General features: G+C 43.8%; 1 protein-coding gene across 1 annotated transcript in view; it reads right to left on the bottom strand.

The window, feature by feature from the left end:
• The window catches only part of atrnl1a (attractin-like 1a), a 436,027-nt gene that overhangs the window by 385,940 nt on the left and 34,119 nt on the right, over positions 1-15,968 (bottom strand). The window contains exons 2-5 of the mRNA XM_056291780.1: positions 14,079-14,162; positions 11,857-11,970; positions 8,073-8,201; positions 6,054-6,262 (exon numbers count right to left, since the gene is read on the bottom strand). Of these exons, the coding sequence (XP_056147755.1) occupies positions 6,054-6,262; positions 8,073-8,201; positions 11,857-11,970; positions 14,079-14,162 (536 nt within the window). The remainder of the gene's footprint in view (positions 1-6,053; positions 6,263-8,072; positions 8,202-11,856; positions 11,971-14,078; positions 14,163-15,968) is intronic.

Below are 15,968 nucleotides of genomic sequence, written 5' to 3'. Positions count from 1 at the left end.
AAACCAGGTAAATGATCACAAACCAAGTCACTAAGGTGCCATCTACTGGTATCCACAAGCCAAGCCTGCAAACGTACATAACAGTATGGCTCTTATAACTCACGCATGGCCTTGCTTTTGTCAGTTGAATATGTTTTATCTCTCAGCAAAAACCTTCAACTTGCACTTTTAATGTCGATGTAACGTTGAGACCCCCCCCCAAACACACACACACAAAGACACACAAAAAAAGACACAAAGACACACAAAAAATCAGTACAATTATGAATTTGAATCACACAGAAATTGCCATTGACCCACTGATGTCAAATGCACTGGATGATAATTTGCTCCTTTGTTTGCAGGATTGATGATTGTAAGATGGAGGCTGTACACAGACTGGAGCGGTGTGGGGGGGTGGGGGGGGTTATAGAGATATAGACATATAGACCGCCGGTAGAGCAAGGTCTTTTCATTAACACAAAACACAGTCCCCTACTGTGACAGGAGAGTTGCTATGGAAACACACCTTTGATCACCGAGGCTTTTTACACAGCCTTTTCAAGGCGGGAACGTTGTCTATTAATCCGCCTCGCCGTTTTGTGTAAAAGGTACGAGCACGGAATGGGGGAGGAGGCATTGTTGAATGGGGGGGGGGGGCATTGTTGTTGTTCCAGCGGTAAGCCGGGCATAGGAATTAGTCACAGAGCCGAATCAACATCTGTGTAAAAGGGACAGACGGCAGGACGGGACAGCCGACACTGTTGTGTTACATGTCACGCCGCCTCTGCTTCCAGAACGATGGAATGCTACACAAAATCACACATATTAAAATCATACATATTAAAATCACACATTAAAATCACACATTATGCCCCCTTTGTTTGGCTCAACGTGAAAAAAACCAAGCCAGCATAAAGACAGGTCTTCATTACGGCAGTGTTGCGGGATCTGTGTGTATGTGTGTGTGTGTGTGTGTGTGTGTGTGTGTGTGTGTGTGTGTGTGTGTGCGTGTGTGTGTGCGTGTGTGTGTGCACGTGTGTGTTTGCTGAGTGCCTTGAGACAAAGTTACTGCACATCCGCTTTCCCCACCACTCCAATCACCCCAACCAATACAGCCACAAGACACTACACATCCATCAGCTTTCCATCAGCCTGATTATACAGCCACACTACAGGCGTTAATAACGAGAGATCGTTTCTCTGTAATTAGACACAGACTGACGTGGAGGGAGGGCGAGACAGACAGGTAGAGAACCAGACAGGGAAGGAGGTTGGAGAGAGACAGACGGGTAGAGAAAGTGAATCAGAAAAACGGAGAGTAAGGGGGGGGGACAGATGGTCGGGGAGAAAGTGAGACAGAAAGAGAAGCTGTGTTAGACATAAAAAGAGCGAGAAAGAGATAGACAGGAGGACAGAGAGCGAGTTGGAGAGAACGAGTGAGAACGAGCGAGAGACAAATGGCTAGAGCGACAGAAGGGGAGAGCAAAAAGCTAGACTTAGGGTTTAAAGTTAGGGTGGAAATCATTAATCAGATTTAACTTTTCATGTCAAACAACCATCCATCCATCCATCCGTTATCCCAACTGCTTATCCTGCTCTCAGGGTCACGGGGATGCTGGAGCCTATCCCAGCAGTCATTGGGCGGCAGGTGGGGAGACAACCTGGACAGGACACCAGTCCATCACACAGGGCTGACATATATACACACACACACACACACACACACACACACACACACACACACACACACACACATTTATACCTAGGAGCAATTTAGTACTGCCGAGTCACCTGACCTACATGTCTTTGGACTGTGGGAGGAAACCGGAGCACCTGGAGGAAACCCATGCAGACACGGGGAGAACATGCAAACTCCACACAGAGGACGACCCGGGATGACCCCCGAGGTTGGATTACCCTGGGGCTCGAACCCAGAACCTTCTTGCTGTTAGGTGACTGCGCTAACCACTGTGCCACCGTGCCACCCTAACAATTAATAAAACATATTCAGCAGCATTTCCTTTTTGAATTAGTAAATGACTAATACTGTCTGTTTGTATACCTTTATCCATAACTGTTCTCAACTGTCTCTCAATTGTCTCCGTTGGGGGCGTGGTCTAGTCCTCATTAATATTCATGAGCTGGTCCTCACATCACAAGCAACAAAAATTTCTTTTTTAAACTTTATATTTAGGTTGTTTTTTTTTTCTTCTGAAAAATATATACACAAAAATTAAAACACACAACCCCCCCCCAAAAAAACACACATCAGAGAAAGGAAAAAAGAAAAAGAAAACAACAAGACAAACAAAATCATCAATTAAACATGTATGAAAACAAAGGGCCTACAGTTGGAACCACTCAATAGTCAGATACCTAGTGCTAAGTACATATATGCATACAAACATGTACACACACACACACACACACACACACACACACACACACACACACACACACACACACACACACACAAACATAGATATACACATTCTATACACAATTACAGAGCTATACATACCCACACATCTCAATACACATATTTAAGTACAGACGGACATAGGTGGACAGGCTCATCAACAATAACACATGAATAAGGAGGCACTTATTCCAGCTAAATTATCCTGAATTATCAAAGCATCACCCATTCCTAGTCCTAATACTTAGAATAAAAAGGGTAGTTGCTGTAATTGGGAGGAAAGAGATCTCTTCTGGTATTTTTAAAAAAGATGGAGCAAGAGTGACTTCTATAAAGGGAGACCAGACATCCATACATTCCTGACGGGACTCACATCTGTTATATCCGAATTTTCCTAATGGAATTAAAGATGGCACTTCTTTGATCCAACTTGTGAATGATGGGAGCTTATCAGACTTCCAGCTGTGGGGAACAAGTCTGCAGGCTTCAAGTGAGGCAAATGCTATAGAGTTAGCTTGGGTGTAGCGATGTCTACGCCCTCACTGGGAACTCCAAAAATGGCAGTGATTGGGCCGGGTTCAATTGTTTTACAAAAAATTCACGAGAGCACTTTGAAAATATGACCCCCTAATTTCTATTCTTTTCCAATGGAAAAAGGCAGTACAAAATGCATGATGACTAAAGTAATAAGTGATTCCAGTCCGACTTTAACATCTTAGTGCTTAAAGAGTGTATGCGTTTCATTGATACTGACATTGGCACATAGGTGTTGCCTACTGGCATGCAGCACTCATTGGTGTTGACAAAGCCAAAATCACATAAGGATTGCTGAAGAAATGTGCCAACAAAAGGGCAAAGAAAAACAAATGAAACAGCAAACAAAATACAGCAGAAAAGCCACTTGTTTTTTTCTATGTCTCTTGCATCTTGTGGTGTGTCTGTGTACACTATATAAACATGACAGCTCTTTTCTGCGTACTATCATTTTGGTTTCATGTTGACGTCACGCTCCCATATTTTCTCCCTGCTCGACCAATCAGTGCTGGTATGATGCTTATGTCTGTAAACGTGTGTGTGTGTGTGTGTGTGTGTGTATATATATATATATATATATATATATATATATATATATATATATATATATATATATATAACAGTGTTTTTTTGGTGTTTTAGTTTTGAAGGAAACACGGTTAGGAAAATCATTGCATACACTATTGTATCTTAAGACATGTACACAAACACATCATTCATTCAACCAGTGATGACCCTATCTGAGATTATTACTTCTAATAGCCATCTCTTAGAAGGTCCATATGATAACTTGCCACCATAGAAGCACGCTGGTCAAGAATTAGGCTTACACTGCGGTCACACTTGTAATGATGTCAAACATACAAGCGTGTATGGTGGACAACACAAACAAACAGAATGGTAATAAGGTTTTTATGTCATTAACAATTTGTGTTCTTTACAAACTACATTAACAAAAGATGCTATTTTAAATTACCAGACAAATTAGCATTAGCAGCCACAAGGCCTCTGGCGGCTACTAAGGGTACCAGGACATTATGTAAAACGCATCACTTCCTCAGCAACACGAATATTTCCCACCAGTGTACTTACCAATACACCAGCAATTAGAATAGGCTATTGTGAAGGATCTCTAATTAATCTGAATGTGTTGTTGCATCTCTAACAGCCCATTTAAAACTCATAACACATAATAGTTAATATTTCACCAAAACAAAGGTATCACATGGAGTTTTAAAAACAGCCTTACACTCCAACAAACACTACGAGCATACAGTAAGTTATAGCATATGCAGTGCTATTTTCATCTGAACAGCTAGCATTTCTTTTTTGACCGATTAAGTATAAATGCAGCCATTTAATCTGCAAAGATCCAACTAAAAATCAATAATGACTTTTTTTTTTAATAAATGGTTCATACTCAAACATCCACAGATGTGCAGCAATGTCAGTGTGTCCCAGCCATGACACAAAGGCATAAACGTGGTGTTTTGATTCAATCTCCACGTCTGATTTCTTTTGGTGGAGCAGTCTAGTGGTGACGGTCTGAAGCTGACAGTCTGATCATCAGACAGTCAGACACTCTCTCTTGTCTAAGGGCCTTAAAGCAAGGCACTTAAGCTGCTCTCTCTTTTTAAGTCCCTCTGAATGAGCTTGAAATGTTTCTTGTCTAAACTTTTGTAAATTTTAAATAAGTTGTTCCTGATTCCTGTTTCTCTTTTTATATACGTCAGTTTTGATGCATTTTGTGTTGCTTTATGTTTGTTACTGAAAAAAATATGATTACATTGTATTGCAAAAAACATCCGTATTTTCAACATAAAAGCCTCCAGCAAAGCCTTGAGAAATGCTCCATTGTGACTTTTACCATTACTGTATGTCAACGACCATCTTGCAAGATGCTCGCTCCATTGTGACTTTTACCGTTACTGTATGTCAACGACCATCTTGCAAGAGTAGCTTTTAATTTGTATTTCAAAGTCGCTAACCTAATTTTTGACTGAAATCTTGAAACAATCTTCCCACCATTTCAGTGATAGCCATTTAAATGAAAGGTGAATATCAACAATGCTACATCGTGTTTCCACTCTTTCCCCTCACCATATCAAAATGGTTTAATGTGTTTGCAGACCAACATCAATCAATCAATCAATCAATCGATCGATCAAGTTACATTTTATATGGCACATAAATATCAGGTCCAAACTATTAAGGAAAACCAAGCAGGTCTGGCTTGCTTTCATCCCTCTCCTCCTCTAAAATAGCACTAATGATATAAACGTGTGGCTTTGTTACTGTCATGTGTACTGAGATCATTTATCCGGTAGGGGGCAGTGCTTCATCATCTAACCCAGTGGTCACTGCTCATAGTACCATTGCTCTCACCTTACCAGCTATGTTCACACAGTCACTGAGAAACTATTTGTTCATCTAAAAATATTTAAAACTTTTGACATCCACGACGAAAGAAAAATACAAATCAATGAGCATTTATTTTTAATATTTCAAATTGTTTGTTACAGAATGTTTGGAGGATTGTTTTTTCTAATGTAGACATAATTACACAAATGCCAATCGCCTTCTTGACACGATATAATTCTGACACATGACGACTATTCATTCATGCAGGGCATTGGGATTCAGACAGACAATGGCTCTGAATGTACAGTTACAGAGACAGGAGTTTAAGTTCCATAAAAGGCACTGTTTTAAAGTCTACAGCATAATGGAGAAGGTATTTATGATTTTCCAAGTCTACCATCTGAACCAGATGTAAACCCCCCCCACACACACAAACACACACACACCGCACTTCCCCCATGCTCTGGCCTCAACCCATCCCTCTAGTTATGTACCCCTTTACACCTCTCCTTCAGTTTTCTCCCGCGGTCCTCCCTTTCGTTCCTCTCCTCCTTCTGACTCCGCTGCCAAGTCCCATGCATAACCCCCTCCCAGATTCGCATCCAGCCCCCCCCTACCCCCCAGCCAGACCTTAGCTGAGCATTACACCTCCCAGCTCATTCAAAACCCACTCATGGGGCTTCATCCAGATCTGTGCGTTTAATCTCCCTGATTAAATTCCATTTGCTGCCCCGTGCCACTCACCCCGCTCCCTTACCTTGCCAGCTGTCGTTGCAGACACAGAGCTTCTCTCCGGTCAGGTCACAGTAGCCGTGGTCTGGGCTGCCGCAGTTGTCCCTGCAATAAGGGATGTCACAGGCTTCTCCTTTCCAGTACTCGTCACACTCACAGTACATGCGGCCGGACACCGAGTTCGCCGCACTGCATCTGCCGTGACCCGAACAGTTGTTAGGGCACGAGTTTATCCTGGAGGGTATGAGAGAAAGAGAAAAAGAAAGAGAAAGAAAATCGAGTTACAAATCAAGGAAGAGAAGATATTTTCATTCATTTCAGTGGCGTTTCTATTTTATTGAATAACGCTCCAGTGAGAGTAACATTGTAAACAGGACAGAGAGGAAAATCGTGATCCGGATTTGAATCCATGGGTTGCCAGTACATTGCACGTCTCAGCCTGCTGACGCATCAGGACACCCCAGAGAGATGGAGCAATAAAGAAGACAGATAGAGAGTGTTGAAAAGAGAGAGCGAAAGCCCTAATCAGAGCTTATACAGAGACAAGGACAGATAGAGAGCGAGAGAGCGAGAGAGAGAGAGAGATTAAATCTGGAGAAATATTTTTATTGTTTACCTCCAGTGACAACAGGTACGTTTATATTAAGGTGCACTGTGTATGTTTGCCCCCCCCCCTCCTTCTCCCTCCATGCACAGGGGAATGTCTCAACTTCACCACACACAGCTATATATGTGTCTCTCATCAAGTATGACAAACACTAACCGTGATGGAAGAAGTTCTGTGACTTATGTACACCCACAATAAACATGTGTTGAGCTGGGTAGAGGTAGATCCTATAGATTAGCGACTACTGTGGTTACACATCAGCGTTCAAGCAGCAGGCAACGCAAAATTGTGTTGCTTCCAGGATGGAAACGCTGTGGTAGCCCATGTCAATACCAGCCAGCTGGTGAACCTATGGGCCTAATTGGGCAGCAGTGCTCATGCGAGTACACACACACACACACACACACACACACACACACACACACACACACACACACACACACACACACACACCTCTATGGTTTTAAAGGATGGGCTGGGCAAATATGTAACTGGACAGCACACTTGCCCAGCCCAACATAGGAAAAAGAATAGGAGTCCATCCCTCCATCCATCATCATACTTTGAGATGGTTGAAAGAGACTGAAATGAGGCATAGAGACAGGAGAGGAGGGAGGGGGTGTGAAGGTCCAATAGCGACACAAGGCCTTTTAATTGACACAAAAAAACAGGTTCACTGCTGTGACAAGTTGTCATGACAACCAAACTCTTTATCGTCCCACTGTGTGTGCATAAGTGTGTGAGCCTGCATGCTTGTGTGTGTACACTTGAGCGTGTCTGTGTGTGCGTTTGTTGATGGCCTTGAGGCTGTGCAATTGTACTTTATGTGCCCCCGCCCCTCCCATTACCCCACCAACCACAGATACATGAGCGAGCATGTGCGCATGCACATGTATGCACACACGCACGCACGCACACACACGCACAAACACACACACACACACACACACACACACACACACACACACACACACACACACACACACACACACACACACACACACACACACACACACACACACACACACACACACACAAACCATTCAGTCTTCCAACAGGGAACAAGGTGATTGACTGAATGGCCACAACCCCAACCAATTACAACAGCAATCATTACTGCTTTATGGCTAGTGTGTGTGTGTGCATGTGTGTGTATGTGTGTATGTGTGAGACATAGAGGGACTCACACACATTCACACAAAGGATGAAGACAGGTAGAAGTGTAGACACACAAAGACAGTATACACCGTGTATGTGTATTTTGTGTGCATTTGTGTGAGTAATGGGGTGTGAGTGTGCGTGATGGTTTTTTGTTGTTTTTGTAGGCCTGTCTGCTCACAGTACTGCATGTGCATATACCGACTGTCAGACAGCCGAGAGGGGTGACGGGGGCGAGGAGAATGAGAGAGAGTGAGAGAAGTGGAGGTTGAGATTTACGAGTAGGCTATGTTGAATCCGGTCAGGTTGTAGGCAGCGTCGCTGAAGAAGTGGAGCAGGGCGTAGCCAGATGTCGCCACCACCTCTGGGACCATCTCATTATCCCTGGTCTCTGGAACTACTAGACCACTGAGAGAGACAGAGACAGACAGACAGACAGACAGACAGACAGACAGACAGACAGACAGACAGACAGACAGACAGACAGAGGAGGGAGAGAGAGAGAGACAGACAGAAAGATGGAGCAAGGGGAAATGGAGAGAAGTATAGAAAGAGAGACAGAGACAGAGAGACGGGGGGGGGCAAGACCAGGAAGAGTTTAACTTCTTTATCAAGAAAATACTATTTTAGACATGTTGATTAGACATTTTACCTATTTCATCTGTAGGAAAACAACCTCCTAGGCAGGTTGCAACCCTAAAGTAGCACACACGTTGTATGCACACACATGCAACATGTGTGTGCGTCCATGTCCTGCGTTATTATTAAGATGCATGGGATACTAATTAAATAGATCTACTGTATCTTGCTATGTGACCCCACCAGCAGGCAGCAAACATTGAACTTGCCCAACTGTGCATGCTTTCATTGCTTTAAAGTCATCTAGACTAGTACAGCTCTGCTGAAAGGTTACCTTTGTGTTACCATTGTGTGTCAAAACTACTACATCAAAACTATTAGAGTCAATTTTGCTATGAGAAGGTTTTTAAGAAACAGACAACATGGGGAGGCATGGGCTCAGGGGGTAGAGCGGGTTGTCTAGTAATTGGAAGGTTCCTGGTTCGATCCCCGGCTCCTCCAGAGAGCATGTCGAAGTGTCCTTGAGCAAGACACTGAACCCCCAACTGCTCTTGATGAGCAGGTTGGCACCTTACATGGCAGCATCTGCCATCAGTGCATGAACGTGTGTGTGACTGGGTGAACGTGAGGCATGCATTGTAGTGCTCGATAGACTAGAAAAGCGCTATATAAACACAGTCCAATTATCATTTTATTTTGAACTATTGATCAAAAGTATACTGGTTGAGACTGTTTGCTTTACAAGTCCAGTTTAAAAACAGCAACTGAAAAAAGGGTAGGGAATGAGAAAACAGCAAGAGAGAAGAGACAAACAAAACAAAAAATCTGAGCCATTTTCAAAATAGAGCAGAATTCCTGAAAGCACTTTTGGACAGTAGCAAGATAAAGAGACTGCATTATGGTAAGTGCGGACTCTATTAAAAGTATGATAATGATAAGCTTTAGACTAGAACAACACTGCAGTGTGCGACTAGAAGAGTGCACTCAGTAGAGTGCAGATCTCCGCCAGGCGTATCTCCCCTTCGCCAGTGCTCAGACTTGCCGATAAACCACCACTTTTTTCACCTACCAGGAGAAGGGAAATTATGGAGGCACTGCCTGGGTAATTTCCTTTCTCCAGTGCTCGGACTGAGGAGTTGGCACTCAAATGTGTGTAAAACGGGTTTTTCGAAGGTTTTGAATCACCGCGACCATGAGAGGTCCTTGATCATACAGTCATAACTGTGCACAAACACTACTAGGCTGACAGGCCCAGTAGTATGAGAGATTAGCAGCAGACAGATAAATGCACACATGGACAAAAAAAACAGTGTTTTTTCTGCCATTATAAAACTTATGCACAGCACCCAAGTCAACTGAATGGAAATATGGGGGGAAAAGTGTTTAACATGCAGCACTCAAGCTAAAAAATCTATCTAATAAAAATGTTTTCCCTGTCAGTCTGTGGATGTGCAGCCTCCTAGGCGGACCCTCGCACGAATGAACTTGCACTTTCCAAAAAGAGAAGGTTTGCTATGCAAACATTTTGGTCTGACCCTAGCCTGTCTTTATTTTCATATCATAAAGCTGGGTAAATCGTTTACGCTTGTGCATGCACAATTCAGATCTACAGTTGACTCAGATCGGGCAGCAACAAGAATATACAACACTTCCTGTTTTGGCTGCAACCTAGAGGAAGTTGCTCTTATTTATAAATAACTTTTGCATTTTTTGGATTGTCAAAATTCTTTTTATAACTTTCGATCATGTCGCTGCCCGATCCAAGTCAACTCTAGATGCGAGGGGCGTCCAGGTGGCGTGGCGGTCTATTCCGTTGCCTACCAACATGCGGATCGCCGTTACGAATCCCAGTGTTACCTCCGGCTTGGTCGTACGTCCCTACAGACACAATTGGCCGTGTCTGCAGGTGGGAAGCCGGATGTGGGTATGTGTCCTGGTCACTGCACTAGTGCCTCCTCTGGTCAGTCGGGGCGCCTGTTCAGGGGGGAGGGGGAACTGCGGGGAATAACGTGATCTTCCCACACACTACGTCCCTCTAATGAAACTCCTCACTGTCAGGTGAAAAGAAGCAGCTGGTGACTCCACATGTATCAGAGGAGGCATGTGGTAGTCTGCAGCCCTCCCCGGATTGGCAGAGAGAGTGGAGCAGAGATCGGTGAGGTAATTGGCTGGATACAATTGGGGAGAAAAAGGGGGGAAAATCCACAAAAAAAAAACTATAGATGTGAGTCATGCATGCGCACTGTTGACTTAGATCAGGCAGCGGCAGAGAGCAGCGTTGGTCAAGCGAGCTAGAGAGAGAATGATGAGAGCGGCGATACCGAGAACGTTTTTCAAAGGTTTTGAATTGCCGCAACCATGAGAGGTTCTTCATCATACAGTCATTCATAACTGCACAAAAAAAAGTATGATAGGTCCAGTTGTAAGCGAGAATAGCCGCGGACTCTCACTCACACACACACACACACACACACACACACACACACACACACACACACACACACACACACACACACACACACGTTACCAAACCCATAATCCCTCCAGTCTATCTGCCTGGCGGGGATAATAATATCTCATTTCTTTGTCAGCATGGGTTTTCTATTTTTTGTGGGTTTTAAGGGGTTCTTTAAAAAAAAAAAAAATCTAGCCTGTCTGCTATGATCAATGTACACATTGTAAATGTGTAGTAGCCTATAATGAATCTTTTCCACTGCTACCATTTCCAATGTGTAGTTTAATAACCATATATAATCCAAGCTTGGTTTTTTTTTTTAGCACTAAAGCCTATATATAGTTTTACTGACCTCGTGATACCACGCCATTTCCCCTACTTCCCAAATGAACCGTTCCATTCCTACTTTACCGCCATGTGTCAACACCACTGCAGTAAGAGGTCTGCCCACAATACAGCAGACAGCAGCCAGATAAATCACTGTTGGCTTACAGCTTGTTTTTTATATGTTTATCATTTTTTACAAAGCCCAAAACATATGTTCAAGGTCATTCTTTTTTTGGGGGGGGGGGATTTCCCCCCCTTTTTCCCCCTGCCAAGCCGGGGAGGGCTGCAGACTACCACATCTCCTCTGATACATGTGGCATCGCCAGCAGCTTCTTTTCACCTAACAGTGATGAGTTTCACCAGGGGGACACAGTGCGTAGGAGGATCACGCTATTCCCCCCAGTTCCCCCTGAACATGTGCCCCGACTGACCAGAGGAGGCGCAAGTGCAGTGACCAACCAAGCCGGAGGTAACACGGGGATTCGAACCAGCGATCCCCATGTTGGTTGGAAATGGAATAAACCGCTATGCTACCCAAGGTCATTCTGAGCTGAAAAAAGGTCAGTCAAGGTCATGATGTAATCTTGTGCCACATATTGCCAATGCACTGCAATGTTGGTGTAGTGGTGAGAGCCATCTCCCCCTTATACATGACTCTTCCCTGAAAAGCCCCACGTCTGTTGATGCTTGATGGCCACTTACCTGAAGACGGCTATCAAGGGGGCGTATATTGAGTCTCCATCATACACATACATATGATCCCAGCTGCACTCGGTAGCAAAGTGTTTGAAGCGGAGTCTCAGCACTGCATTTGGACTGAATGAAGAGTAAGCAGAGAGAGACAGAGAGAGACAGAGAGAGAGGGAGAAAAAAAAGGAAAGAGAGCCAACAGGCGAAAAATAGTTGAGTATGAACAAAGAAACTGTTGATGATTATGTATCTTTTCATCTATTAAGATTTATCCCTTTTGTTGACTATATCCACCATCTGTGAACGATGATTTTCCCTACTGACATTTTGCCCTGGCTTTACGGGCAGAGCTCGCTGCATGAAGTTCAAGTTTTCACCAAGTCATCTCATACCTTTCACAATCATTTAGCCAGTAGAAATACCAATAAGCAAAAACCATTCTGATTCCACATCGAACTTGGTTGATCATCATATGCTGCAAGTGAAATAAAAGGAAGAGGGCAATTGTTACTATGCATGAAATACTTTTTTTTAATTTTATTTTTGGATTTTTTCCCCCTTTTTCTCCCCAATTGCATCTGGCCAATTACCCCACTCTTCCGAGCCATCCCTGTTGCTGCTCCACCCCCTCTGCCAATCCGGGGAGGGCTGCAAACTCCCACATGCCTCCTCCGATACATGTGGAGTCGCCAGCCACTTCTTTTCACCTGACAGTGAGGAGTTTCGCCAGGAGGACGTAGCACGTTGGAGGATCACGCTATTCCCCCCAGTTCATCTGAACAGGCGCCCCAACTGACCAGAGGAGGCGCTAGTGCAGCGATCAGGACACACACGCATCCGGCTTCCTACCCGCAGACACAGCCAATTGTGTCTGTAAGGATGCCCGACCAAACCGGAGGCAACACAGGGATTCGAACCAGAGTTCCCCATGTTGTTAGGCAACGGAATAGACCGCTACGCTACCCGGACACCCTGAAATAATATTTTTAAATCCAGTGTTAACGATAGCTCGAAAAAGAGAAACCCTCACCGTCACACTCACTTAGTTTGTCTGGAACAATCAATGTTAGTGATATTTCTGTTCTACACAGGGGAGAACCTCACATTTAGAGCTGCTTTGTTAAGCTCTTCTGCAGGCCAGTGCTTCTCAATCTGGCCCTCGAGTACCACCACTACCGCTGGTTTTCTATTAGTTTATTATATTTCTTAAGGATGTGGCAACCTGATCCAAGAGATCGGTATTGGAGCAGACCAAATCTAATTTTACATGATCGATATCGGCTATATTAAGCCCGGCCAAATTCCAGTCCTTTGTTTATTTTAGCCGCTTGCGCTCCATCTGCACCAGCTGTCATGGAGGTGCCATAAACACCCCAACATGTCCTATTTATTCTCAGTGTTGTAAACTGACATTACACACAACTTGCAGGAGTGAGCAGCATCTTTTTGAAAAGTCAACAATGATAAGCGGCTAAAATATCTGCACTGTGGACTTATTTTCAACTGAAAAATGAAAGCAGGCCAACAGCCAGTTGTAATGGCGGCAATGCCAGTGTTTGTTGAAGTAATAGTATCGAGGCTAACTTCAGCACAACTTATTAAATAAGACATTTAAAAAGAAATCATTCAAAGGAATACTATGAGTTCACATGTTACTGTTTGAGAGCTAATGTATCAATTCTATAGCTGTTTATGTTGTTATTTTGTAAAAAAAACAAAACAAAACAAATACAATGTAAACCATTAACATACAGCTATGATGCAATTTTTTAATGCAGAGCTATAAAATTGACATGCATATCTTATCTAATTGGATTAGTTTGCTAACTATAATGTACTCAAAGTGTGCACCGTGCAGCTGTATTATGCAGAAAAAAATATAAATATTGGACCAGGAATCCGTATCGGCAGATACTGATTCTCGATCCAATATTGGATGTGATTCTTGATCCGATTCTCTGATCGGGAATCGACTAAATTGGGAATCTCATTTACAACAGGTGAATGTGATTGACTATTTGGTGGAAGGGAAAACCAGCAGTACCGAGGCACCTGATGAATGGGTTGAACACCACTGCCTACCAAATTCATAACCAAAATATCCCTGTTCACAAAAACAAAAAAACCCTTCTTTTGAAGCCCTTGTTAACCCAGTTGTGTAACACCACATAGCTTACCAGAATTAAACACATGCAATTAGTGATGATGTGCGAGATGAAACCCAAGGTACTTACTATCCCTCTATTAGCCAGGTACACTTGGTCTTGTACTTATAGTTGGTTGGCCCATCCGTGATCAAGCCTGACAGATCCGTCAACCTGAGGAGAGAAACAGACAGAGAGGAAAAGGAAATGGGGGATGAAGTATTATTGTCTTGTTCAATGACAGAAACGGACTGAAATGAGCTCAGTGATGCCTAGATCAGCCTAAAACCCATGACAATGCCTTCACTCATACCGACGGGATGTCATGAGCGTGGACTGTTGGTTGACCTCGTCAGTCTACAGTGAGATGCTAAGAAGGGGGAAAAAATGCTGAAAAGTAAAACTTTACTTCCTGAGCCTTGTTTCCCCCTTAATTTTTCAAGGTCATTGGGTAAATTAAATCCTTGGTTGACAAAATGCTTTGATTTGACGGGATCCATTATAATATATGTGTATCGATCAGGACCCTACATATACATTTTTATTTATAATGTCTAGAATACAGTTATGGATTTTTACAGAGGCCCTGTGAATATAATGTAGAAATATTGATTACATGACAAGACTAGTATTAGTGGCATGAGTAGTTCAAAAACACACAAATGCTCTAAGCCAGCTAGGGAAAATAAGCATTCCAGGTTGAGCCTGTACTAAATCCAATTGTTGCTGGCAGAATAAAAACATTCCTATATCTAGATTAAAAAAACAAAACATTGCAATCTTGTGAAAGCAAGGACACTGCCGGATATTTTGCTAATATGACAACAACTGCCCCCACTGCAGTAACAAGAAACATCCCTCTGGTAATAGTAAGAACAGGAGACAGGCTACGATGTCTTCACTGACATTGTGTGTGAGGGAATCTGTGGTTCTCTATGTCTGTGTCCCTGTGGGGGGGGGGGTCTATTATCTGAGCCTGCACTGTCACTGCTCTGTGGTCACTCTGGCACTCGGCCAGACCCGGGGAGAGAGAGACAGACAGACAGACAGACAGACAGACAGACAGACGGAGACAGCGAGACAGAGAAAGACAGCAAGAGTGAGCGAGTGAGAGAGAGAGAGAGAGAGAGAGAGAGAGAGAGAGAGAGAGAGAGAGAGAGAGAGAGAGAGAGAGAGAGAGAGAGAGAGAGAGAGAGACAGAAGACAGATGAGAGAAAGTGTGAGAGCGAGCGGGCGCGAAAGAAAGAGAGAGTGAGAGAAGAGAGAGAGAAAGAGAAAGAGAAGGAGAGTGAGAAGACTAATTTCTACTTCGGGCAGTCTGCGTGTCTGTGATCTCATGTGCACAGGAACAACCAAAGTCAGAGAGGACTTGTAGAATCTGCAAGGGACATACAAGAAGACAGACTCGAGAATCACACACACACATGCACGCACAGACCCATGCATGCACACACACACACGCTATATCATCCTCTCATTGGTACATGAGATTAGATGTGTGTGGGGCCGAACGTCCTGTTTCCCATGACGAGTGAGATTGAGAGAGGCAGAGAGAGAGAGAGAGAGAGAGAGAGAGAGAGAGAGAGAGAGAGAGAGAGAGAGAGAGAGAGAGAGAGAGAGAGAGAGAGAGAGAGAGAGAGAGAGCAAACAGATTGCAGCACAGCCGGACGCAGGCAACAGAAAAACACTATAATCCTGCAATAACACACACACACACACACACACACACACACACACACACACACACACACACACACACACACACACACACACACACACACACACTAGCGGGACAGCGCTCTCCACAGAGCCAGACAGGGACACGGGGACACGTGAGAAAGAGAGAGGGTGCAACATGGTGGGGCGAGAAGAGGAACGCTCAAGACGAACAATTCTCTGCCCCAGCTGTCACGTTTGGACCTCTAATTATTCTCTCCTCTGCTCGCTCTTTTATCTCCATCTACCCCTCCCGCCTCTCTC

Source organism: Lampris incognitus, chromosome 13 (assembly GCF_029633865.1).
Source record: "Lampris incognitus isolate fLamInc1 chromosome 13, fLamInc1.hap2, whole genome shotgun sequence".
Taxonomy (NCBI): domain Eukaryota; kingdom Metazoa; phylum Chordata; class Actinopteri; order Lampriformes; family Lampridae; genus Lampris; species Lampris incognitus.
This window is presented reverse-complemented; position numbering and strand designations above follow the sequence as displayed.